This window comes from Micropterus dolomieu, linkage group LG01, assembly GCF_021292245.1.
Source record: "Micropterus dolomieu isolate WLL.071019.BEF.003 ecotype Adirondacks linkage group LG01, ASM2129224v1, whole genome shotgun sequence".
Classification (NCBI taxonomy): domain Eukaryota; kingdom Metazoa; phylum Chordata; class Actinopteri; order Centrarchiformes; family Centrarchidae; genus Micropterus; species Micropterus dolomieu.
In genome coordinates, this window is record NC_060150.1 from 38,861,935 (window position 1) to 38,887,607 (window position 25,673).

The 25,673-nt window shown below is 40.3% G+C and overlaps 1 protein-coding gene across 3 annotated transcripts in view; it reads right to left on the reverse strand.

Annotated features, from left to right (window-relative positions):
• The window catches only part of cacnb2a (calcium channel, voltage-dependent, beta 2a), an 85,527-nt gene that overhangs the window by 32,893 nt on the left and 26,961 nt on the right, over positions 1-25,673 (reverse strand). Inside the window, exon 3 of one of the 3 annotated variants that reach the window (XM_046045045.1) lies at positions 12,893-13,085. The exons of the other annotated variants lie outside the window; for them this stretch is intronic. Coding sequence (XP_045901001.1) covers positions 12,893-12,925 — 33 coding nt within the window. The 5' untranslated portion in view covers positions 12,926-13,085. The remainder of the gene's footprint in view (positions 1-12,892; positions 13,086-25,673) is intronic. 3 annotated transcript variants of the gene reach the window in all.

Genomic DNA, 25,673 nt, shown 5'->3' on the forward strand with positions numbered 1-25,673 from the left:
CCTTCGCCTCTCTATTAATGTGCTTGGACACAGAGCTCTGTGAACAGCCAGCCTCTTTAGCAATGACCTTTTGTGTCTTGCCCTCCTTGTGCAAGGTGTCAATGGTCGTCTTTTGGACAGCTGTCAAGTCAGCAGTCTTCCCCATGATTGTGTAGCCTACAGAACTAGACTGAGAGACCATTTAAAGGCCTTTGCAGGTGTTTTGAGTTAATTAGCTGATTAGAGTGTGGCACCAGGTGTCTTCAATATTGAACCTTTTCACAATATTCAAATTTTCTGAGATACTGATTTTAGGGTTTTCATTAGTTGTCAGTTATAATCATCAAAATTAAAAGGAATGAACACTTGAAATATATCAGTCTGTGTGGAATGAATGTATACATTATACAAGTTTCACTTTTTGAATGGAAATAAACCAACTTTTTGATGATATTCTAATTATATGACCAGCACCTGTATGAGCTTGATATTTGTGAAATATCTCAACAAACGTCTGGATGGATTGCCATGAAATTTAATAAATGAGTTCCATTGACTGATTCTATCATCATCTCAACATTTTAATTTGTCCACTTCGGTTTGTGACCAAATACATGCAAAGCACTTTTTGATTCGTGCTAATTAGCTAAGTGGTAGACTCTTAATCTTGTTCATCAACACTTACGTTATCTGGGAATGAAAAGTAAAGTAAGATCAATGTTAGGCGACTAAACTGACTTGGTTAATGAATATTATTCCAAAGCATTACAGCGTTAAGGCGTTGGAGTGTCATGGTCCCATACATCACCACGACCTCTGCACGTCAATGGAGCTAAATCATGTCCTGCAAAATAGTTAAATCCTACTTCCTAAGGAAACTGGGCTGCAAATCTGCGCTGGCAGTCTTGGGAGGCAGAACCGACAATTGTGTTGGCCGTCTTCATGCATTGGTCAGAGAAAGAGAGATGAAGGGGGCAATCGAAAGGGCAATGGTCCTGTGGTCTTTATACCGCTCTTATTGATTGATTTGGACAGATGTCATTGCTTTAAGACCACCAATGACCTCTACATGCAGCAGTGGCACGGTGATCATTACATTACATCACAAATCACTGAGGGTATTACCACACAGAGAAATGGGTGTGAGCCGGTCACTGCTGCCTCCTGAATTTGATAGAATCACTTACAGCGGATGAAGCCGTTGTACGAGGGAATCTTCATGATCTGATGACCAGCCACTTTAAGAGTTATTCTCCATCCACTATAAAAATGGAGAGCTGTCATGTACAAAATAAAAGGCTTTTCAATCTTTTTCCATTCCTTCCCATCCCACGCTGACCCCACTTCTGCTCTCATCTCCCGTCTCTCTCAGAATTCCCAATGGCTTTGGCCTTCTTGCCTCTGTTTTGTATAAGAAGGGGAGGGCGGTTACGTGCATCTGTTGCTTTACCCAATAATCCCTAGAACTTGTGACTGATGCATTTTAATTAAAAAAACAAAAACAAATCACATCCGTTGTTGTGTAACTATTTCATTCTGAAATACACAATCAGCTTAATTTACTTTTTCCAGTGTTAGTAGTTTCTCTTAGTAGCTGATAAATGTCCATAATGCTAATATTTTTGGTTCATAATGGAAACTTCAAACTTGTTGATAAGAACTGTGTTATACCAAAGCCCCAAAAAGTAACTGTTGTTTCCAAGGTCAAGAATGAACGGTCAAACTTAAGAATCACATATAAAGGTGTATCTTCTAACTCCTAATGTTGCCACAAAACAATCAAATTAAAACTTCTGAGTATCAAAAGTAATCCAGTAGAGTTTTGTCTGTACACAAATGGTTACAGTTCAATTAGCAACTGCAGTACAGATGTACCAAAACAAAACCACAAAAGAAAATAACAAGGCTCAGGTAGCTAACAGCTAACTGAACTGCTCCACGGCATCATACACTTCCTAGTTAAATCTCCCAAACCGTGATGGAAATTGTAGATTCATCTCAACATTTTAATCAGAGATGTGAAAAACAACAATAGGAGTTAAAAAAAATCTATTGAACTGCTGTTTTTGTCAAATACATTTTCTGATAGTACTGAGGGTCCCGTCGACACGGCTCATCTATCCCTGGGACACTGATACCATCCTCTTCAAATGCAAATATTTGTTATGTGTTGAAAAGCTTTTTAGACACACAGGCAGAAAACAAACAAACCGTCGAGAAATCTTGTACAGATATTCATGGTCCCCAGAGGATGAATCCTAATGATTTTGGTGATCCTTGACTATTCACCTTGAGCCACCACGAGGTTAAAATTTACGTTTCTAAATTAAATGTCTTCACAACTTAGGATGAATTATAACTACTATGAAGTCCACTTATTTTTTCATCTAGCGCTTTTATTAGGTCAAATTTATGACCAACTCTAATGACATTCCCGTGAGCCTCAGCTGTACTTGTGCTCTTTTGTAAAATGTTAGCATGCTAACAGTAAGCATTATACCTGCTCAACATAAACATGCCACCATTGTGAGCATGTTAGCATTATGCTTAAAGTGTCCCAGTACATGTGCAGTACCATGCACATAACCAATAAATGCCATTTACTGGCAGATTATTAACTTTCCTTAATTCTAGAAAAGTATGTCATGGCTAGCTAAGAGATTAGTACTGTTATTCATTTACATCTGTACCATTACCATTACTATTGTAGTATTGTACTATTGTTGGGCTACTGTGTCGCTCTCCCTCTTTTCCCAACCAGTTGAGATATGGCTGCCCACCCTGAGTCTAGGTTCGGCTCAAGGTTTCTACCTGCTAAAATATAATAAATAAAACTGAGTTGAACTGAACGGTGATATAATGACACGTGTCATGATCCTGTAATATGAAAGCCTAGCAGAATGGGATTCAAGTTATACCGTTCTATCCCAATATCCTCCTGTTTAAATATTTTTCTATAAAAGCGCCCGTACTTTTAACTTTTCTAAAAAATAAAACAAAATTTAAATGTTTGCTACGCTCCCTTCAAATTCCGCGTATGTGTACACATACCTGGCAATAAAGCTGATTCTGATTCCGGTAAAGCAGGTGACAGTAACATTGGTTGTAACAGTGACGGGATGTCAAAGGCACAAGTCAATAAAACAAGAAGCAGAAGAAGAACAGCAGCATGAGGTGTTCAAGATGTGTGATCCATTACTATATAGAGTATTTCACTCACATATTGCCCTAAAAATAAATGTGTGATACAAAAACATTATTTACGATATGCGAGTAAAGACTTTACGTTATGATTATTGGCAAGTTAGTACTTAATATTAATAAATTAGAGACAAATGTAGACTGTGCTTCTTGCACAAGGATTTAATGAATATAACAACCCACATAAAAGAAACTGCTGTATTTGGAATTAATATAGTGGCCTGGTGTTAAACTACATATGAAATTATAATGAATATCGTAACTATAAGTAATATATTAACATTCTACTAAATGGCTTATGATATTAATTCAATTTGTCAGTGCGCTGGGGATTTCCCTTATTATTTCCCTTATTATTTCCCTTATTTTTAAATCCCAACGTTGACGTGTATCTGAACTCTAAGACTAGGTAAATTTCAGACCTACTATCAAAATGAGCAAAACAGACAAAATTCAGACAAACATCAGCAGTGAATCAAATGGGGCAATGTGGTCAGGCTGCACAGTCTACCTCACATCATGCATCATGATTGAAGAATGAAGATTACTGCTCGTGCCAAGTCATGTTCACTTCTGGCTGGATGACTGTAGCTGAGTGCAGGGGGCTGACAATAGGCTGACGAGTGTGCTAGCAGTTTCAGGCTTGGCATTACTCATTCTTGGCTGGAACCAAAGCCCCTTTCCCCAGCCATCTGTCCATCACTGCCACTTCACTCAGTGCAACACAAAGTCAATTAAATCATCGGTCTACAAACAGCGTCTCTTTCGTCAAAAAGAGACAATGAGAGCAGACATGACAGCCAAGAGTGAGAGATGTGTGACTGCTACAAGGGGTGGATGCTAATATCAAACACAGAACCGGGGAATGAATGCCAAGTGAGCAAGAATGTGAAAGATAAACACATTGGCAGTAGATCTGTGAAAGAAAAAGAAAGTGTGTGTGAGGGAGAAATTAGGAGAGCGATAGAAGAGGGGGGGAGGAGGAATGATCCCTCTGTCGTGGTAAAAGAGGGATTGGCCGCAAGGACGTCAAGGTGACACTGACGGGCCTATGAAAAAAGTGTTTACCCAGCATTCCACGTGCCAGTGCATTAGATAAGTGCATCATCCCATCGATGTGATTGACTCACTGGCTGTCAATCACAAGAGCCCAGAGTGCAGAGCAGCTAACTAAAAACGTAAAAACCAGCCACATGGCAAGAGGGCTTAAAACTAGATATACCTTTTCAGCATGTTTTCATATTATATTTTTGTGCACACACATCTATTATTATGCAGAGTATGATCTTAACATAGATACAATACTAAAGTGTAACTAAATTGTAATAAGGAAAAAAACTTCATTCTTAAAAAGACTTATCAGAGAGAAAAACATCTACTTATTATGGATAAATTACAATTCTTTGTTGATAACCTTTTTATAATTAGTTACTTGTTCAGTAAAAAAAAATACCACAAAAAATGCTCAACACAAAGAGCCCAAGGTTTTAAATTGCTTGTTTTGTCTGACCAGCAATCCAACTCCCAAAAATGTTCACTGCTCAAAGTTAGGGGACAGCAAATACATTTCAGAAACCAGAAAGAATCAGAGCTACATCACATGACTCACACCTTCAGCATGTCAAAACTCCACCAAATCACCAACGAATAGCTAACTAACAATTAACTACTGTAATGTACTGCTAATGAAATATATTATTCCTCCAAATACAGTAGAAGAAATGTCCAAGACTACACATTTATTACAATTCGAGATTCTTGTAATATTCCTTAAAGGTTCAGTGTGTAATGTTTTCAGGGGTGTATATGTTTTTATTACCTTAGAACTTAGAACATGTAACGCCGCTATGTTTCTACAGCAGCCCAAACGGACAAACTGCTCTACAGAGTGCGTTTCGTCACTACGTCGAATACGTATAAATAAGAAGGAAGAAGAAGGAAGCAAGAAGGAAGAAGAAGAAGAGGTGGTAGTAGTAGCAGTTGTAGCAGCAGCAGTAGTCTGGTTTTTTAGAAGAAGAGAAATGAAATTGGGAGAAATGGAGGGCCACACATTATTTAGCACAAGAGCATGTCAGCCACCATAGCATCTCCTGCGCGTAAAAGAGAGTAGTGAGCGGAGACCGAGTCACTGGTTGCAATTCGCAACCCTCACAACTAGATCCGCACAGCTGTGCCTTTGAGCTACATGCTAATGTCAGCATGCTAACATTCTCACAATAACAATGCTAACACGCCGATGTTTAGCAGATATAATGGTGCCCACTTTCACCATTTAAGATTAGCGTATATCATGCTAGCATTTGCAAATTGACCCCTGAATACGCAGCTGACCAATCATAGAGCAGTATAGGACTCACTCTAACTGAGGTCAGACACTTTCATGACTGCGCTCCATTGACTCATATGCAAAATGAGTCGTTTTCTAGCGTTTTTTGCTGTATTTTCCGAGATATGCTCAAACGCTGTTCCTGGGGCACTTGTAATAGTAACAGTACCTACTGTTAATGCGGTGGTTTACTTTTACTCTGATCGGTAGGCTTTAGCTTCTGTCTTTATTTGTTTCAGGTCAGTTTGACAGCCTGAATACAACTCTCAAATGTGTAATGAAACTGCACAACTGTCCTTTCTGAGATTGCCTTTTCCAAAAATTAGACAATATTTCTCCAGGGAGAGTAGTAATAGACAGTGGCAGCACTGTGATAAAAGTCTGACAGGTCCGACAGTTTGTGGGACTTATCAAAAGTAACTAAGGGGGGCGTGGCTTAGTGAAGGGTCAATTGGCACTAAACACCAAGTACAGTTGAGGCTGATGGGAATGTTGTTAGTTTAGATATTTGGTCATTAACGAAAGTATCTGACAAATTAAAATGTCAACCTGATGATCTTGCTAGTTTTTTTCTTTTACCATGGAGATCTACCAAAATCATGGTAATCCATCCAACAGTTGTTGAAATGTTTTACTAAAAAACGAAAATGTCCACCTGCTGGTGGTGCTAGAGGAAAGGTCAGGGGATCACCAAAGTCAACAGGATTCACCCACTAAAGGAACATCAATGTCTGAACCCAATTTCATGGGAATCCATTTGATAGTTGTTGAGATATTTCAGACTGGACTGAAGAGGTGGCCCAACCTAGACACTTTCGTCTAAAAGTATTGATACTGAATAAACATTTTTAGGTGCTGATTTGTGATCAGCTGTTCTGACTATGTGACTTACAAATGAAGTGCTTCACTGTTGCTGCACCTTACAGATACCCTGCAACATTATGGCAAGAAAACTGCAGGGTGACGGGACCCCTTCAACTACAAATGATGTGCTAATCCGTTGAGGAGCAATGCCCTCATCAAGAGTGAATCGCCTCACAGCAAGATCTCGTTTATCTAGATCTTTCCTCTCAGATCCCTCTGTGGAAACACAGCACCATAATAGGATGATGGCTGATCAAGGGGACACAGTAGGAGAGGCCAGGGGCGGCTCGGTGCTGCTATTTTGTGCTTGCGTCATCAATATTCTGGCAGTTTCCTGGTGTATGAAACCAGCTGTGGATGATTGATGAGAACTGGCTCAAAGAGCAGATCGAGCTGCTAACCATCTTCAGTGGAGCAAAACATCCCACCCTACAAACAGGACAGTGCTCCAGTACAATGATTTCATTTCACTTATTTTAATAATGATACCCAATTCGTGGGTAAAATTGTTATTTATGCTAAATGTATCTTGTTGCCAAAGAGGCACGGGGATTTCCCAGATTTAAGTCATAACTAAAACAAAAAAAGCCCTCGCTCTAAAGCAAGCCCACAAAAGGTCAACTATGTTAACCGTTAATGATTAGATTCTTTGTCTACATTAAACTCCAAATATACTAAGTGGACCTTGGTGCTTAGTTTATTTTAATACAGTTTGTCTCTCTGCGTCTGTAGCTTTCTCCTCAAAGTTAGCATTCTACTGCAACATCTCCTGCCACTGTCGTTGTCTGCACCATATGATCCCTGGTAGCACTGGAAAGCTTTCTCCTACACAAAGCTGTCGGATCCAAATATGGTAATTTCCTTTGTACCAGCAACGAATTGTGAAAGTACAGATGGGGATTTAAGCTAAGTGTGAAATCTGATCGGTTAGCATCGATTTCTGACAACATAATTAGTTTGGATGCGTCACGTGACACTTCCTGGTTTAGCTTTCTGCGGGGGACTGTCGGTGTGTGTTTTGTGTGTGCAACTGTATCTGTTCAGACATGCTGTTATGCAGTTATCAGTTTTAATGTGTTTGAGATGTATTGTGTTTGGTGTTCTTAAGGATTTGAAAAATCTATATTTACAGAGCAAATATAGATTTTCAATGGAAATGTGTAGATTTTCACAATACTTATCCTTATACGAAAACAGCTCAAAAATTGTTTTTTTATGTCTGTGAATTTGTTTATTTATGAAATAATAAAAAGAGATATCCAAAATCCCCTCTGTACAAACATTTGAGTATAATGTTTCAACAAAATAAAACAATAATTCTGAACCTGACTTAATCCAGCGTTCAGATTTCAGTTCTTGAAAATTAGCACATATTTCATTAGATACTGCCTCATTTGCATATTTAAATATTTCTGAAAACCTGTAATACAATTTTTTTTTTGTCTAAATGTAAGTAATAAACTAGGAAATTTTATAGTAATATCTATTATTTAAATGTTTTACCCAATTCACCTGCTACTTAATTTGAAAGATTTTAAATAATCACATTTGGACATGCGTGATTTGTACTGGACAGCACCTGTTTTCGTTATTTTAAAAGTTTTTTGCACTAATATTCTCCACTTGTATTTTTCATGAATAGGTCAGCTGTGTAACATAATCAGAATGTTTAATTTGGCCTTTATGTGTTTGATTGTTAAACTATCAAGGCTTAATCCCTCACTGATGATAAAACATGTGTTTGTTGTTGAAGTGAGCTTTGGTCGGGAGGGCTGCAACTAATGACTCTTTTCAGTGATGATAAATATGTTGATATACAAATGTCAGAAAAAAAAGTCTAAAAAAAAAGATTATTCAGTTCAGTCCAAACCCCTAAAATATTCAGTTTATTATCATATATTACGAACAAAATAATCAATAATCTCAGAAAAACTGGTATCAGTGAAAATTTTACATTTTTGCTTTAAGAAGAATGACACAATTAATAATCAAAATAGTTTCAGATAAATTTTAGTAAAATTATTTAATTATTCACTATGATGTGTCTCATTATCTCAGGTCTAATCACCTTTTCATGTAATGTACCATCACACACATCACACACATCACACTGCAGACCTACACAGGTGTTTGCAAACATTCGTGCTGATTAGACTTACCGTAAAACTTCAATTAATAGCAGAGTCCCAAATAGCCGCCTACCCCGTTTACTGGGCTGGTGTGGGAACACATTTTGACAAATAAATGCAGGTCCCCATTAAACACCTGGTCTGTTTTTTATAGAAGTTCTTTTAATGTATAAAACCCCTTAAACTCTGTGGGGTCGCCTGCTTAAGCTGCTTACATTGGTAATACAAATAGCCTATTAATGTTTAAACGTATGATCTATAGCCTATGTCAGTATGGACATGCTACACATCGTTAGATTCTCCACAATTCAATCGTTCAGTTCATTTAAAGGAAACGAGCCCCAAACTCTAATTCTTATAGATTTACCGGTGTAACATGCATGGTACAAGAGATGAAAAGAGGAAAAAAGTGGCGACTCACGTTACCTTTGAAGCGCTCGTTAAGTCAGAATGTGTCAGTTCCTTGATTAACATTATTTATATTCCATTACTCTGTAAGGGTCCACCGATCAAAAGAATCAAAACAGCTTTTCTTAAAAATTAATCCAAGTTGTGAATCCTGTCATGTGAAGAGCATTGCTCTCTGTCTGCTAACTTCTGCCACAATTCTCACATCCTGAACCCTGTTGTTGTTTTAGTTAAGTTGCTGCCTTCAAAATAAAAGCGCATAAGCTGTCTGTTGGAGCTAGAACAAATTACTGACGTGTATTTGATATTATTGGGTAATTTTTATACAAGTAATATTCTCTTTGAAATAAATAAACTGTTTCATAGTAGCCTATTTCAGTTTTGTGCAAGAGGAATTAAAGGCCTGTCACATATGGACGCCTGTCCCAAATAAAGGCAGGGTAAAATCAGTGATTTTAGCAAATAAAAGCCCGGGCTATTAATCAATGTTTTACGGTATGTTGATGTTGGGAGGAGTGCTATGATTCACATCAGCAATGAGGTCAACGAACCCCATTAACCAAAAGTAAATATAAATGTCTCATTTCTCGTCAAATGTGTTACAATTACTGCACGTTAAACATAGTGTTTCGCCCTCCAAACACCCCTTCATAATCAGCCATGTTAACTATACACAGATACAGACACTCACATAGGCAATTAAACACACTCTAAAAAGACACAGTAGGTTCTGCTTGATGTGAGGAGTTTGGCGGGTTCAGTCCCATGAATACTTTAAAGTACAACTCCTGAACAGACAGATCAAACAGGAGCTTCTTTGTGTGTGTGTGTGTGTGTGTGTGTGTGTGTGTGTGTATGTGTGTGTATGTGTGTGTGTGTGTGTGTGTGTGTGTGTGGGAGTAATTAGACAGCATATAGATTAAGCAGACTGATAGTTCTCTCGTATACCCACAACTAGAAATCAATAAGAAACGTCTTATTTTCCAGGAGTATTATGCCAATATGCCGGCTCGTTGTGCTGTATGAAAGGTACGGAGGCAGAAAGGGGGGTCCAATTTGATCTGCTTCTGATCCAGGAACATGGGTGCTCACAGAGACGGGACACGTCTGTGTTGTTTTACATGTAACGGGTTTTTTCTACACCGCTGGTTCAGGAAAGCCAATTCGCTATGTGAAAGCACACATGGTTGCGGTATTATGCCGCAAATGTTGGCATATTAACGGATGTTCTTGCCGCATTTATTGCAGAATCTCTGTATGAAAGCAGCAATGGACAACAGTATCTGCTGCATACGCACACAATGGACACACTGTAGCACATAATATCTGATTTAATGGCTTTAACTGGTCTGGTTCTGGTCTAGCTGAAATATCTGACATTAAAATAAATAAACTTTGAACATTGTTTCTTTATAATAGGGTTTTCTGTGTTGACTACTGTTGCCGGACTTGCTTTTAGAGGCTGATTACACATTACACAAGGGTGCGGCTGATGACAATCACGGGAAAATATTTGGACTTTCACCACCATATCATTCACACACACACACACACACACACACACACGCGTGTGCGCGCGCACACACACACACACACGTCAGGGGTCAGGACCCCCCCCCACACACAGACACACACCTTACATTTGTCCCCCCCTAAAAATCATTTAATAATATAATTATATATACTTACTTCAATAACGTCAAATAATACGTCAGTAGTAAATATCAATACAAGCGCAAATGGGGCAATAAAAGTATGTTTTAAGTTTAGAAACATTTTGAGTCCCCCCTCCCTTGCCTCACAGTTTGGTCCACTGCCTGCTTTCCCTCTTTTCGTTACCGACACACACAACTCTCCGGAGGGACAGAAAGTTTGCACCTTTAGTAGTTGTGGAACTCCAGTAGGGCTGGCAGGGTTATGTTATTCACTTAGAACATCAGATTAACTGATTTTTTCTCTTTAATGCAGATGATGCTGAATCATTAATAAAGTAATCATTACACAAAATTGTGATAACCTATGTAGGCTATTTTTCCATGAGTCCACTATGTTATCTATTCTAACATTAGCTAGTTTGTTTGGCAGCTTTTCAAATAGCTTGTTGGATAGTAGTCACCCACTACAGCTAGAGATACGCTGATCGATCGAATAGGGACTGGAATAGGCAGTTTTACATCTTAATTGGCCCTGACCGGTGACCGGGGCAGAGCACATCAACGTTACACGTCGTTTCACGTCATGCAGAGAGCGTTTCACTGGAGTGAAGAAGACATAACCCTTGCAATTTACATCTGCAGAGAAACACAGAGAAAGACACACTGTCTTATATTAAGTTAGAAGACACGGTGGATATTTTAAAGCATGGAGCAGGCAAAGCAACAGTGAACACAGCTGTTGTCATTCCTACCACGGTGTCTCTATTGTTAATTAATAACAAGCCTCTTCCACAGGGAGCTCACCTGCTGCTGTGAAAACGGAATCTTGGGTGAAAAAATACCAAACTCAAGTTGTCTACAAAAACTGCTGACAAGTAAAGTCAGAGCAGACAGATACAGGCAGAGAGAGAGGCAGGTGTAGGTGTGTGCGTGTGTGTGTCTGAAGGGAAAAGCAAGTTGAGCAGATTACTGTGGTTTGTGAGTAAACACAAAAATAATGTGGAGAATTAGGTAGAAAAAAAATTATAATAGGTAATGTATTTTTTCAAATATTTTCAATTAAAATATATTTTTAAATGGCCTATTTTTTTGTTGGATATTATGTGTAGCTACAAAACAGCTCACTTCAGTGAAAATGCGAATGTTATCTAACAGTCAATGTTTCATTATGACCACATAACTGAATGGAGCCCAGTGAGAATAGCCAATGTTTATGCTGGTGCTGATGGGGATCCTAATAAAAATCACTAAGAAAAGTTACAAACATGTTTGTGTATGCTGTCAGTTATAATTCTTAAAAAGAAAGAATCAGAATCGGCAGGTCAGACTTTTAAATAATTGGAATCAGCCTGGAAAAATGCAATCGATGCATCTCTTACTACAACCAACACAGCGATAAGCCTGTGTGTGTACTGATCTTGGGCTAATATTGTAGATCTACCGTTGTGTTGGCTTTTGCTCAGTATGATGTTAAGTGGCAGATCAGCTGCATTTATATATCTAAGAGACGTCCTCTGTCCCAGACAAAACCTAAAATACTTTTATGTGGAGGATTCCAGATAATTAGGACAATATGACAGATGGTGAACCTATGAACCTAAGTCATATTTAAACAACTATTGCTTTGTGTAGTTGGCCAGATAGAAAGACAGAGAAAAGAGTGAGTACAAAAAAGTCATGGCGATTTGGTAACATCACGGCACGTTATAATAATACTAGTAGTAAAGATTTCCTCTGTGTACAAGTATCCTATACAAGTATAATTTGGCAGTATTATTTGTGTCCCCTTCAAAAATCTAGCTTAAGAAATTTTATGTTTATTGTCCCTCCCAACTGTAAGATGAAATTTACGCCCTTGGCTAAGGTGAAACTTTAGCTTGTACTGTAGGTCAAAGCCAAGGTTTGTGTTCTCTACCAGTCTCTGCACATAAAGGCTGTTTACTTTCTTTCCCCCTCTCTGCTTGTTAACCACTGTCTCAGCTCCCTACTGTAAGCTAGTAGTGGTCACGCAGCGGTGCTCGCAAATTCAGACAAGATGCTTAACTGATGTCTTTGTCTCAAAGCAGCAGCACACTGCAGCAGAGTCACAGTGTGCATCGTGAGTGTGACACTCACTAACTTTCAGCCAAGGCAACGAGAGAAAAATAGGAAGTGTATGATTACGCCCCTTTAAATCCTGCACTAATAATCTCCATTCTCCTGCAGTCCAAGCCCTTCCTCTTTGTTCAGAGGGTAGACAGATGAAGAGTGAGAGGTACTTCCGAGTAAGGCTCAGAAAAATGTGAACGGATACTGTTTAAGTTGCAGAAAGCATGTTTACTCAAACTTACCAGATCTGACTCCTCACTGCCGGAGTGATACATTTCTGCCTTACTCGACTCTGTGCTGTTCAGCCCGGCTGGGAGAAAGTCTCCTCAGCTGCTGCCCATCTCCTCTCGAGCACAGGAACTTCTACCAGCCTGACTGCTTCGCTCCTACAAATCCCCTTGTTCCAGCTCCCGGGTGGGGGAGACGGCTTTGCCTCTGTAGCCCGAGCAGAGAAAGTTGAAGCCGGAGGAGAGACGTTAGTTCCTCTCAGCCCTTGTTTGGCCTACTTTAGTCCCTGAGAGGCAGAGAAAAGACAAGCGTCTTTCCCACGCTGGGAGAACACTCCTTCAGAGCGCCGCGACCGTCCTCCAGCCCCCAAAAACAAGCCCCACTGCCCCTCTCCCCTCCCACACACACACACATATATACACTCTCAGTTTCACACACACACACACACACACACACACACACACACAGCCAGTTAGGAAGTAAGATCTCTGGCCAACAGGGCCAACCTGAAAATTCCAGAAAGCACCAAAAGCAGCTGCAGAAGCTTTTTATGTCTGTGTGTGAGTTTGTGATCTGGGGAGTTTACATGGTAGAGAGGAAGGCTGAAGGATTTGAACTCACTGTATAGTCTTAACACATGTTGCTGAGACCAAAACGTCAGGAAGTAATTATCTTCACTACATCGCCGAAATGCCATATTTGCTTTCATCATCAAGGGGACCAAAGCCATTGAAACTTTCCGTTTGGTCATTTGATGGCAACCAGTTTTGCCTGTTCTTAGCTTTACATAAAAAAATAAGACAAACAGAAGTTACTTTGCAGAATAAGAGCACACTACAAATGCTTAGATCAACACAATTAAGGTCATATAAAGTTGGTTTAGTGACAGCTTTCTATTACTCCAGTGTAATGCAAAGAAACTGTAGTGGTTACTGTAAAAAAAATAAAATAAAAAGAAGCTCATTTACTTCAAAGAAACTCACAGCAGATCCATCTCTTTGTGATCTGACATCAGACACTCTGAAGCTGTGATGTATGTTTTGTAATCCCGCTGCTGTTACGTCACAGCTCATGTAGGCTGAGCAAGTTAAACATTCAATCAAAGAGTTAAAACACAAGTTGGAAACTGACACAGCTGGTTGAAGGGTTTAACAAAATGAAACCATAACCAATTAAAATGTTCCTGTTATTACACAGGAGTGACAACAGAGGAATGTAGCTATGTCACTTAAAAACCACCGAACAGCACAGACGAGAACTGAATAGTCAGATACATTTTTGTACAACCTGTAAGATCATACAACTATTAAACTACAAGCCCTGAGCTGGCTCGACATCCTGGTAAAGCCCAGATTTGTATTTTTCAGCGGAGAGAAAATGTTTTCTGGACAGCCGGTCTAAATCCTGGATTATATTGTGTTTGATCAGGGTTAACCCCTTTTTGAGGATTACCATCCAGGATGCGTGCTCAGCACGTGACAAACTGTGGGATAGTTATCCTCATCTCACCAGGACAATCGTTTCAAGTCCTGGTACATCAGTTTGCAATAAAACCCTTCTGTTGAACAAGCTTGAAAGTTCAGTTGTTATATAACATAACCATTTTATCGTGTCTTTTTATAAGATATGTGCTGCATAAATTAAGTTTTATTATCACTATATAGCAATATATTTCAGTATAAAACTACAAAACGATTCACTGTCTTACAGAGAGTTAGATAAGTAGATATAATAATATTATTATTATTAATACCACTCATGTCTGTCCATTAAGCTACAGCCAGCTGCCAGTTAGTTTAGCTTAGCGTAAAAACTGGAAACAGCTAGCCTGGCTGTTATGTGCCAAACTATTTCTTGGCCAGGTAACCTCATGGTGAAAATAAGACACCTAGCCAAGAAAGTTTCGTTCAGATATAATGTGTCAATTTGTGAGTTTACGAGGTGGTAGGCAGATTTTGTTACCTGTGGTTTCCCACGTTTCCAGTATTTGTGCTAAGATAAGCTAACTGGCAGCATCTTACATATGAGTGGTATCAATCTTTTCATGAAGACTCTCTGTGCAAGAAAGCAATGAAGCCAATACCACAAATCACAATCTTTACAATCTGTACATACATGTACATATGACCTCCTTTGTACTTATACAGGTAATTTGAACCAAACAATATAATAAATATCAACAAAACAACTAATAGAGTTTTTAAAACACTCATTAATGTGCCGTTGACCAAAATTAGACTGTAGTTTCAATTTTGATAAATATATTAGGGCTGCAACGATTATTTTTATAATACAACAACAATTCTGCCCAGTTTCCCGAAGCTCAAGTTTTAGCTCATATCTTGTTTTGTCCAACTCTCAGTCCCAATCCAAGAGCTATTTAATTTATTATAGGAGATAAAAACAACTGCAAATATTCACATTTCAGAACCTGGAACCAGTGCATTTTTGCCTTTCCAAAATATATCACAGTTTGTAGTCCAATACAAACCCTGCAGTGGGAACACGAGGTCATGGTAAATGAAGGGGAAAAGCAGACTCTAATGAGCCTGGAGGCAAGAACCACAACATGCTGAGCGTGATGACAGTTGATCAGGAAGTGTGATCTGGTGTCTCTGACTGCTCACTAAAAATTACTTTTGCATATGAGGTCTGCAACACACTGCTAGAAAATCAAAGCACTGAAAAAAACCAAGTGAGATTATGATAATAATAATAAGGAAACATTTTGAATGGTGATTTTAAGAGGCCACATAATTCAAATAATGCTTAAACATCACATGTTTATTGATCCTGTTTCCCAGCCAGGGCTTTTATGCTGAGGACACCCATAGTAAAGTTTACTGTGTGTAATGTGTCTAATGGGTTTTCGCTGAAAGCCTCACAAGCATACGCTGTTTTCATTGTTTTTAATTAACAAAAGCAAATACAGCTATAGTCTCGATTGGCTGCTTTATTTTGTGTAATTACTATAATGTGATGATACAATAGCCTTTTTCGCTGCTGACAGCAGCTTTCAGCTCTCTCTGAATGGGCTCTCTGAATGGGATTTGACAGATCAATGTCTTCTAGTTCGGCCAGAGCCGGGAAATGAGTGCCGGCTTTGCCTTTGGCTTATTGATCAGTATACATGCATGACGTCAGCCGGCATTCACAATGACAAGCACACAAGGCCAACAAGGATACCTTACAAAACCAGCATACAGTAATAGGACCACAAGGGGCGATCAATACAACATCCCAGTGTGCTTCCCTTAGGAAAACTATGACATTGCCAACAGTTGTTTCGTTTCAGTACGTAGTTACTAAGGAGTCACCTTGTACAGTATGGAGAGGCTGATTCTGCTGCTCTTACATTTTCCATAATACAACAGCTGTGCTGTGCAATACCTTTAAGTTTATAATGCTCATCATAATGCAGTGTAATTCATCAGCACCATCAACTACAGCCTCCAAAATTACAATACAATATAACCAACACCTCTAAGACAGTTTCAACAAAAATTGAATATTATAACCTTCATGAAAGCAGGATTTATTACAGGGCTGTTGCATTAGAATGCATTAGTTATAGCTGATGTAGGTGTGCACTGTTTAAAGTAATGAAATTAGCTGTATCGGGGTACCAGCAAATCTGCAACATGTACGACTGTTTATGATGTAACAGCACAACAGCAGTTGTGCAACAGCATCATGTTTTCATGTTTTCATTTCACCATAGACATTTCTCTATTAACGTGTCGATATAGCTCTTCAATCCACAGCACATCGTATATCAGGATCCTTAAATGTTAAATCCGTAACAACAATATATGTGGTTTTCTACATGGTGTTTAAAGGCTGATGATAGTCTATATTTGTGTTTTTATCGGCAATAATCACATAAAAAGCATTTATGGAGGTCTCTGCCACAGGAGCATTGGCTACTAGTTGTTAATTGGATCAGTTCACTGTTGATTGACAATATGTGTTGCAGTGTTGCTCATGTTGCCTTTTGGTCTAAATTTACAGCCATCTAAACAAATACATACAGTATATGTGCAGTTTAGTGAAAATGGCTGTTTAGTGCTGAAGTTTAATTGTGAAGGAATGAGGTATTGGTGGTGAGCGGTTATTAATTATTGATTAAAATCTGCATCCCACAGTCAATCATTTCTTTTTATTCAGGCTGCAACCAACGATTACTTTCATTATTGCTTAAGTGAACATACGTTCTTTCTATAAAATGTCAGAAAGTACGCTCCCAGAGCCTTGGTGATGTCTTAAATAGCTTGTTCTGTCCAACAAACAGTTCAAATCCTAAAGATTTTCAGGTTTATATCAAAGATACTAAGAAAACCTGCAAATATTTACATTAGAGAGACAGGAACAAAAGCATTTGTCAAGCCCTCTGCCTCCTCTTAGCTGGGAATCTTTCTCACTCTCCCTGTTTGTGCTCTAGACTACAGGAGTGGGATCTGGTGTGTGGGTGCTGAGTGACCAGCTGCTAATCATCTCCAATCTACTCTGTTTTATATATGCCAGACTGTAGACTGAGCTACATAGTTAGTCTCGCTCCAGCCTTGTTTATGCTGTCGTATTTGTTTAGCAGTTGGCTAACTCCTGTTTCTAGTGCTTTGCACTCTCTGGACCTGACTCCTACCTCTGTCCCTCTCAGACTTCTCCCTGGGAAACTATGCCTGGATCTCTGAACCCCCTCTGCCTGACTTCTGTGCCTGCCTCTCGCCTCTCAGCTCCCAGCTTAGCACCAGCACTCTCGTGATCTACACTCACTGGCCACTTTACCAGGTACACCTTGCTAGTTGCAACTTGCCAGGTTGGACCCCCCCGCAGTTGCTGCGGATTTGTCGGCTGCACATCCATGATGTGAATCTCCGGTTCCACCACATCCCAAAGGTGCTCAATTGCAGTGGTCGGCAATAGGCGGCCCACAGGCCAGAACCGGCCCGCCAGCAATAATATCTGGCCCGCAGCCAGATTGCTTTGATAGCAGAAAAATAAAAAAATTATTAATTATTATTATTAATTATAGCGGCTGGTGCTGAAATAGATCCCAGTCATGACAGCCACAGGTACTCACACAATCACTTCCTCTTAAGTGATTGTGCCTCCAAAATAACAGGAGAACGTTTTTTGCAGCAATGCTTTATGTCGAGTTTATTGAGAGCTTTTACTTTGAAAAGTTCTAAAGGACATTCAAAAGAGTCTCTCGCATGCTTGACACACATCTAAAAAGCAGTCAGTAAACGTGTGAGTGGATTCCCCTGAATTTCCTCAGGGAAATGAAAATAAGCGTCCATGGGTTTACGAAGGCGAATCAAACGGCGGGACGCACACACACTGCAGCACATGCTTTATTGTGGGCATGTGCAAAAAAATATACCTGCGTTATGTTGGAATCGATCATATAATCCCGCTCCTACTGACTGCGCTAAACGTAGGCCTACACATAGTTGAATAAGGATTTGAAATAATTTGACTATGTTCTGGCCCGCCATGTAATGACTTGAAAAAAAACTCTGGCCTGATGCCAGACTTATTTGCTGACCCCTGCTCTCTTGGATTGAGATCTGGTGACTGTGGAGGCCAAGTGAACTCACTGTCATGTTCAAGAAACCAGTTTGAGATGATTTGAGCTTTGTGACATGGTGCATCATCCTGCTGGAAGCAGCCATCAGAAGATGGGTACACTGTGGTCATAAAGGGATGGACATGGTCAGCAACAATACTCAGGCAGGCTGTCACGTTTAAATGATGATCAGTTGGTACCAAGTGGCCCAAAGTGTACCAAGAAAATATCCCCCACACCGTTACACCACCACCAGCAGCCTGAAGCGTTGATACAAGGCATGATGGATCCATGCTTTCATGTTGTTTACGCCAAATTCTGACCCTACCATCTGAATGTCACAGCTGAAATCGAGACTCATCAGACCAGGAAACGTTTTTCCAAACTTCTAATGTCCAATTTTGGTGAGTCTGTATGAATTGTAGCCTCGGTTTCCTGTTCTTAGCTGACAGGAGTGGTACCCGTTGTGGTCTTCTGGTGCTGTAGCCAGTCTGCTTCAAGGTTTGACGTGCTGTGTGTTCAGGTATGGTATTTTGTATACCTTGGTGGTAACAAGTGTTTCTTTCAGTTACTGTTGCCTTTCTGTCATCTCGAATCAGTCTGCCCATTGTCCTCTGACCTCCGACATCAACAAGGGATTTTCTTCTACATAACTGCCGCTCACTGGATATTTCCTCTTTTTCGGACCTTTCTCTGTAAACCCTAGAGATTTTGTTGTTGTTGTTCGTGAAAATCCCAGTAGATCAGCAGTTTCTGAAATACTAAGACCAGCCTGTCTGGTACCAACAACAACGCCACGTTCAAAGTCACTAAATAAGGTGGTATTATGATTTCAGGCTTTTTCCCCTCTTCTTTATTGAGTTATGTACCTTTTTTGGGCATGTAATAGGTTTGCAAAGTGAAGAAGCCCAAAGGGAGTTCCCATCTCCCACAGAAAACTCTGTTCTGAACTGCTTGAAAACAGCTCGTTGGTAGTCCAGCCGCTTCCCTTTTATCCCTGTGACGTTACAGGGATGAAAGCTAAATGCGCCTCATATAACGCTCGCCAAGCGGCTAGTCTCACACACCTTTCCTCTCCCTTCCAAACACTAGCTACCCTCCAGGCAGTCTCTACATCATTACTGTGATGTAGATACAGAGCTTAGTTAAAACTTTATGGATAAAAAATACTTTTGTTACAGATTAATAACTCACCACTCGCCCTTCTCTGCTTCTGATTGGCTAGTAGTCCTTAACTAGGAACTGCGCATGTGCAACTCCCAACAAAGATCATCTAGAGACAAGATGTATCACTCCATAACTAAAACGAAGCTTTCAACAAAGGGTGAAAAGAGGAGCTGCAATACTGTCATACTGCAATGTGCAGTATGACAAAAATATGGTGTTTTTTGAAAATTAAACCATGTAAACCTGTTCTGGTAAAACCCCTAAATAGGATTTTGAACCTGAAAATGAGCATAATACCACCTCTTTAAATCCTCTCTTTCTTTCCCACTCTGAGGCTCGATTTGAACTCCAGCAAGTTGTCTTGACCACGTCGACATGCCTAAATGCATTGAGTTGCTGTCATGTGATTGGCTGATTAGCTATTTGTGTCAACAAGCAATTAAACAGGTGTACCTAATAAAGTGGCCACTGAGTGTATAGACCTTGCTTCCCACTTATTCAAAAGTATTTTGTTAATAAAACGTTCATAGCTCAAGTTCCCCGTCACAGTGTGTTGTTTTGCATTTTAGTTCACTCACTTAAATCCGGTGTGATAGCATCTTTGCTTAAAAGTTAAAATTACCAATTTGTCGACTAATTGTTTTAGCCCTACACTTTGTAGATATGAATCATCATCATCATCATCCTTTTTTAAAAGTGTGAGTGCAGAGTCAGTTCAGTCACCCTGGAGCTGCTGGAGATTCAGTACAACGGTGATCACACCTGTGTACTTGTAGTTACAGGACACTCTTTGAGACCAATCTTCCTGTATATCAGGAGTGGACACAGGTGTCTGACACTTTTTTATGCCTGTGGGACTCCACAATGGCCACCACTTGCTATCAAAATAAACAGGACAAAACAAAACCTCTGCACTCTGTCAACATACTTGCCAGCAACATCTGCAGTGTTTTTTAACTGGCCATGTTTCACACAAATGATGTTATATGGACGTTTAGTAAACTTAAAAAGTTCAGTAATGGGCTAAAAGACACCCTAATTAGATCACTGAAGATCTGTCAGAAAGCCCCTCCAAAGGTGTTTTGCTTTGCCAAGAATGCTGTTACACTAATGAAACTCTCCAAGAGGACTTCAAATGCTAGTGCATAAATCTTTCAATTTCCCTGAAAGAAACACTCCCCTCCAGACGTTCCCTACAGGCTTAATTCTTGTCCAAGACATAAAAAGGCAGTGAAATCTTTTACTGAGCAAGTATAGCACTGCATTTAGCTGATCCTGTAATTGACCCTGTACGATCAGAACTTTTTTACCATCTGTCCACTCCCTCCTTCTTGAGTTTCCCTCTCTTTCTCTCTCTCAGATCCTGGTCAGGTGATTTGTGGCCCTGACCCATATTTAAGGGAGGCTGGAGGAGAAGGAGGTCTCTCCCCCAGATAAAACAGCCGAATGACAGTCTTAGGCTTTATCCACATGTACACGGGTTTCTATTAAAACATAGCTTTTTCAATGTGTTTTGGCCTTTCGTCCACAAGCAAACTGCATTTGAGGTCATTGAAAACAAACCTTTTTGAAATCTCCTGCCAGGGTGAAGATTTGCAGAACCTCTGTTTGCAGTGTACGCTGTTATCTCTTTTGTTTACACGGGGCCGCATTTTGTGCAATGGCTGAAACAGTGCGATATTGAGGACTAACTCCACTTTGCTGTCAGTCCACACATTTGATTCCTCCTTCCTTGATGCATCATTGCCAGCAGCCTACCGGAAATATTTTTTTCATGCTTGGGATTGGCCAACCTGGCTTTAGGGTTACAGTTATATTGCCGACTGTGGGTTTGGCATGCTCCTGAGAGCGTTTTGTGTTTTTGCATTCTCATGTGGATGGAGTTTTATTTTAAACCGAATGGGGAAAAACTCCCATGTCGAGTGGACTAGAACTTAGTGTTTTGTTTCTTTGCTCCTTATTTTGTGTTTATTTCTTTGATGATGGAGATTTTCGCCGCTTTATTTGCTAGTTTGGTAGACACACTGTTTGATAGGGGCGGCGCGGTGGTGCAGTACACTGTAGCCTCACAACAAGAAGGTTGTGGGTTCAAACCTCGGTTGCCCCGGCATTTCTGTGTGGAGTTTGCATGTTCTCCCCGTGTCCACGTGGGTTCTCTCCGGGTACTCTGACTTCCCCCCACCATCCAAAGACATGCAGGCTAGGTTACTTGGTGTCTCCAAAATTGTCCTTAGGTGTGAATGTGAGTGGTTGTCTGTCTATGTGTGGCCCTGCGATGGACTGGTGACCTGTCCAGGGTGCACCCCGCCTTTTGGCCAATTTCAGCTGGGATTGGCTTCGGCCCCCCACGACCCTGTATGCAGGTTGACGAGGGATAGATGGATGGACTGTTTGATAGTTAGGGGTAGGGCTCTAATATTTAAGTATAATAAAAAAACTAAACCCTAAACTAAAAGGAGAAGTTGGATTTTTTGGCAAACTCCACATTAGGTATAAGTATTCGCTTATTGCTGAGAGCATTGATACTACTTTCATATGAACGCTGAATGTGTACCTGAAGCCAGCAGCAGGCTATATTAGCTTAGCATAAAGACTGGAAACAGGAGGGAGAACTAACCTGGCTCTGTCCAAAGGCAACAAAATCCATGAAAACCTATTTTTGACGGAAAACGCGTCAAGCAGCACAGAGCAGATGACCAAGGCCGGAAGTCGGACACAGAAACGGCACAGGGAATCCCGTCGATTTTCAGAATAAAATACCCTGTGCAGACTCCCAGTCGTATAACAACAATAAACACAGTCAAAACAGACAAAAAAGGAAACAATTTAACTACGTAGCCTACTTAACCATGGTACAAGCATAAAAATCAAGCACAACTTACCAAATCAACTAAATCTAAACAATTCCGCAAAATCAGGCAGGCAAAACGCTCTTATTCTGAAATGCTCCATGTGGAATGTGCAGCCCTGCAAGGAACGGGGGGGGAAAACGGTTCACAGAGACCTGTGATCGGTAGCAGAAGCACACGAAATGACAAATAAACAACAAGTCAACAACATGGGGCAGGCTAAACGCTCCTCTGCTGAAATGCTTCTGAGACGCTTCCATTGTGAGTTGACACGGGGCTGAGGACGGATCCAAACTGCGGCACAGCCGAAACGCAGCGCACACGCCGCCTCTGTGAGTCCGGCGTTAGAGTACAAACATGAGAGTTGTATTGATCTTCTGATCCTATTCTCAGCAAGGAAGCAAATGAGTGCATTTCCCAAAATGCCGGAGTGGTCTTTTAAAGACCAATGTGTAGACCAAGTTGGACACATTTTGTTACACAAGAAAAACTATTTTTGTAGAAAAACTTGCTTATTCCATTTATTCTTATTTATTCAAAAAAGTAAGTTATTAAAGAAGTGCTGTTTTTGTACCAGTAGAACAAATTTCAAATGACACCCACCTCTACTCATATGTAATGAATGTAAAGCTTGAATTTAAGGCAGGACTGTACTGATCATGATGCATAACATCCACATCAGCCTGGAGAATCCTGCTGGGCCTAATGAAACCCCCTGGGGCTGTAGCCGGCATCTGACTGAGGTTACCTAGCTACAACACATGCCAGGCCGCTTGAGCCTTGGGACCATCTCTAATTACAGACAACAAGAGAAAGGAAGGGAGGGAAAATGAGGGATAGAGACTGACAGCAGGAGTAAGAAATAAAGATGGAGATAGAGATAGAAGCCCCAGCTGCTCGGTTTCCTGCTGCCTCTCTGAGCGACTCGAGAGTTCACTGCTGTTTCCTCCACCAAAGGGCATCCTGCAGCATGTGTACAAGACCTGAGAACAGCACTGAATCTGCGCACACATCACACAACTGAAGCTAAAACTTCTCTGTAACTGACAACACAGGAGTAAAGTCTAAAGCCTCATCCTATTATTGTAATATTAGAAGAGTACATTTCCAGTTGAGGCCAAAGAATGAAGTTTAAAGTTGAGTAAAGCTTACCCTTCCCAAGATGTGTCTAGTCAGTGGAGATAAAGAAAACTTGTCAAGCATGCCTAAGGGAATGAAGATCATGAGCTCGGAGTTGGAGGACATCGAGTGGAAGCAAAGACTTGATGATTTCTGAAGCGCTGACATGTACAACAGTGTACAACGTTGTGGCGGCTGCAGTGCAGTGTGTGGTGCTGAGTCACTTCACACTCGCTGAACACATCAACACGTCGGCTGTCCCACATGGAGTCATAGGAAAAACTCTTCAGCTGGCAAATTCGGACCAATACAGTCACGCACAGGTCAGGCAAACCCAGGGAGAGGGCGATACACTCGCACACTGTACACAAACACTTCTCACTCTCAGATTACAGTGACTACCCCTGTCCTCTGGTGACACACAGATATGATGGATGTAAGAGGAGATCAAGAGACACAGACATCATACACATGAGTGGACTTAGAGAGCTAGGGCCTGGTCATTTTTGATTAGTTAAATGGACGGCATGACATCTGGTAATTTAGTGATAACACTCACACAATAACTTGATCTTGTAAATTAAGAAGGCACTGCATTAACTTGTGTTGCCCTAACCTTAAAGGACTAGTCCATCATTTTTGGAAAAATGGAGTTAGATGAGAAGATGATTACCACTCTCATGTCTGTTAATTAAATACATATCTGTTGTCAGCAGCCGGTTAGCATAGCTTAGCATAAAGACTGAAAACAGAGGAAAACTGCTAGCCAGGCTTTATCCAAAAGGTAATAAAATGCACCTACCAGCACCTCAAAAGCATACATCTATAGCGCAAAGGAGTTTGCTGTATTAGGCTCTGGATATACCTATTAGTAAGATCTCTAATCCTCACTGGCCAACAACTCGACTGCGATTCTCAATGTATAGCATCCTCAATTTTCAATGTTACTGCACATTATTTCATTCATGCACACTTTTTCCATTAATAAATACAAGCAATCAGCCAGCATCTGTGTCACCCTCCTCAGTACATAAACCTCTCTCAGAGGTGGCAAAGTTGACAGCGCCTCCTCAGTTCTTGGCTGATTAGCTGTAATCTTTACCATTGCAGATGTTTGCTCAGGGTGAAAACGGCTAATGTGGTTTCTCAAATTTGTTGTATTAGCAAAGTATTTAATTTTTGTTAGGCAGATTTGTCCAGCTTGTGCTTCCTGGTTCATAAATTCCAAAATATGTCCACTGGTGGTGTTTATTTTTTTTAACACTCGCTACTGGATCTGTGCCTCACTCCGCCATATCTCCCACTATGTAAAGTAATGTTAGCCTAATATTAAAATCAACAATCAACAGCTTTAATTTTGTGAAGGCTGCATACTCTCGATTGTGTTCGGTCTCTGCATCGATGCAGAATTTTACATGTCCGCATTGCATCTTGGAATCGAGAACTTTCCCCACCACAATATAGCATACACCAGACTTGTCTATTAAGGATAGTTATACTATACAAAAATTCCAAGATTTATAAATGGGAATCAGTCAGAACTAATCTCCACACACTGAATCTCCACACACTTACAGTAAAGTAGGTCCTCTTACAATGTTGACAACTGAGAAAATGTTGCCAGTAATACAAGATTAACAATGGGAAGGAAGCTCAAATGAGCTACTGATTGTGCACCAGAGCCCAACTGTATAAACAAAGCATTAATGGTTGTAGCCTGAATTTCCTCATAACTGATTTCTGTTTATTAAATTATCATTTTAGACATAAACATTAAACATGCCCAAGGGAATAAAGATCATGAGCTCGGAGTTGCAGCAAAGATTTGATGAATGATTCTGAAGCGCTGAAAGACATTATACCCCGATCCTTTTCTGTAGACTTTGGACTAACAACGCCACTTTTGCGTGCTAATCGCAGTCCAACTGTTTGAGCAGTACAGCAAGAGATGATCATCTGCTGTGTCGTCACATGCTCCTCTGTGTACTGTACAGGAGGGAGGGAATGATCCACGCTGAACACAATAACCACCCACAGGGGTGATTGCTTGTGGCCACTTGATCCCCAGACTCACTTTGTAATGATTGCTTC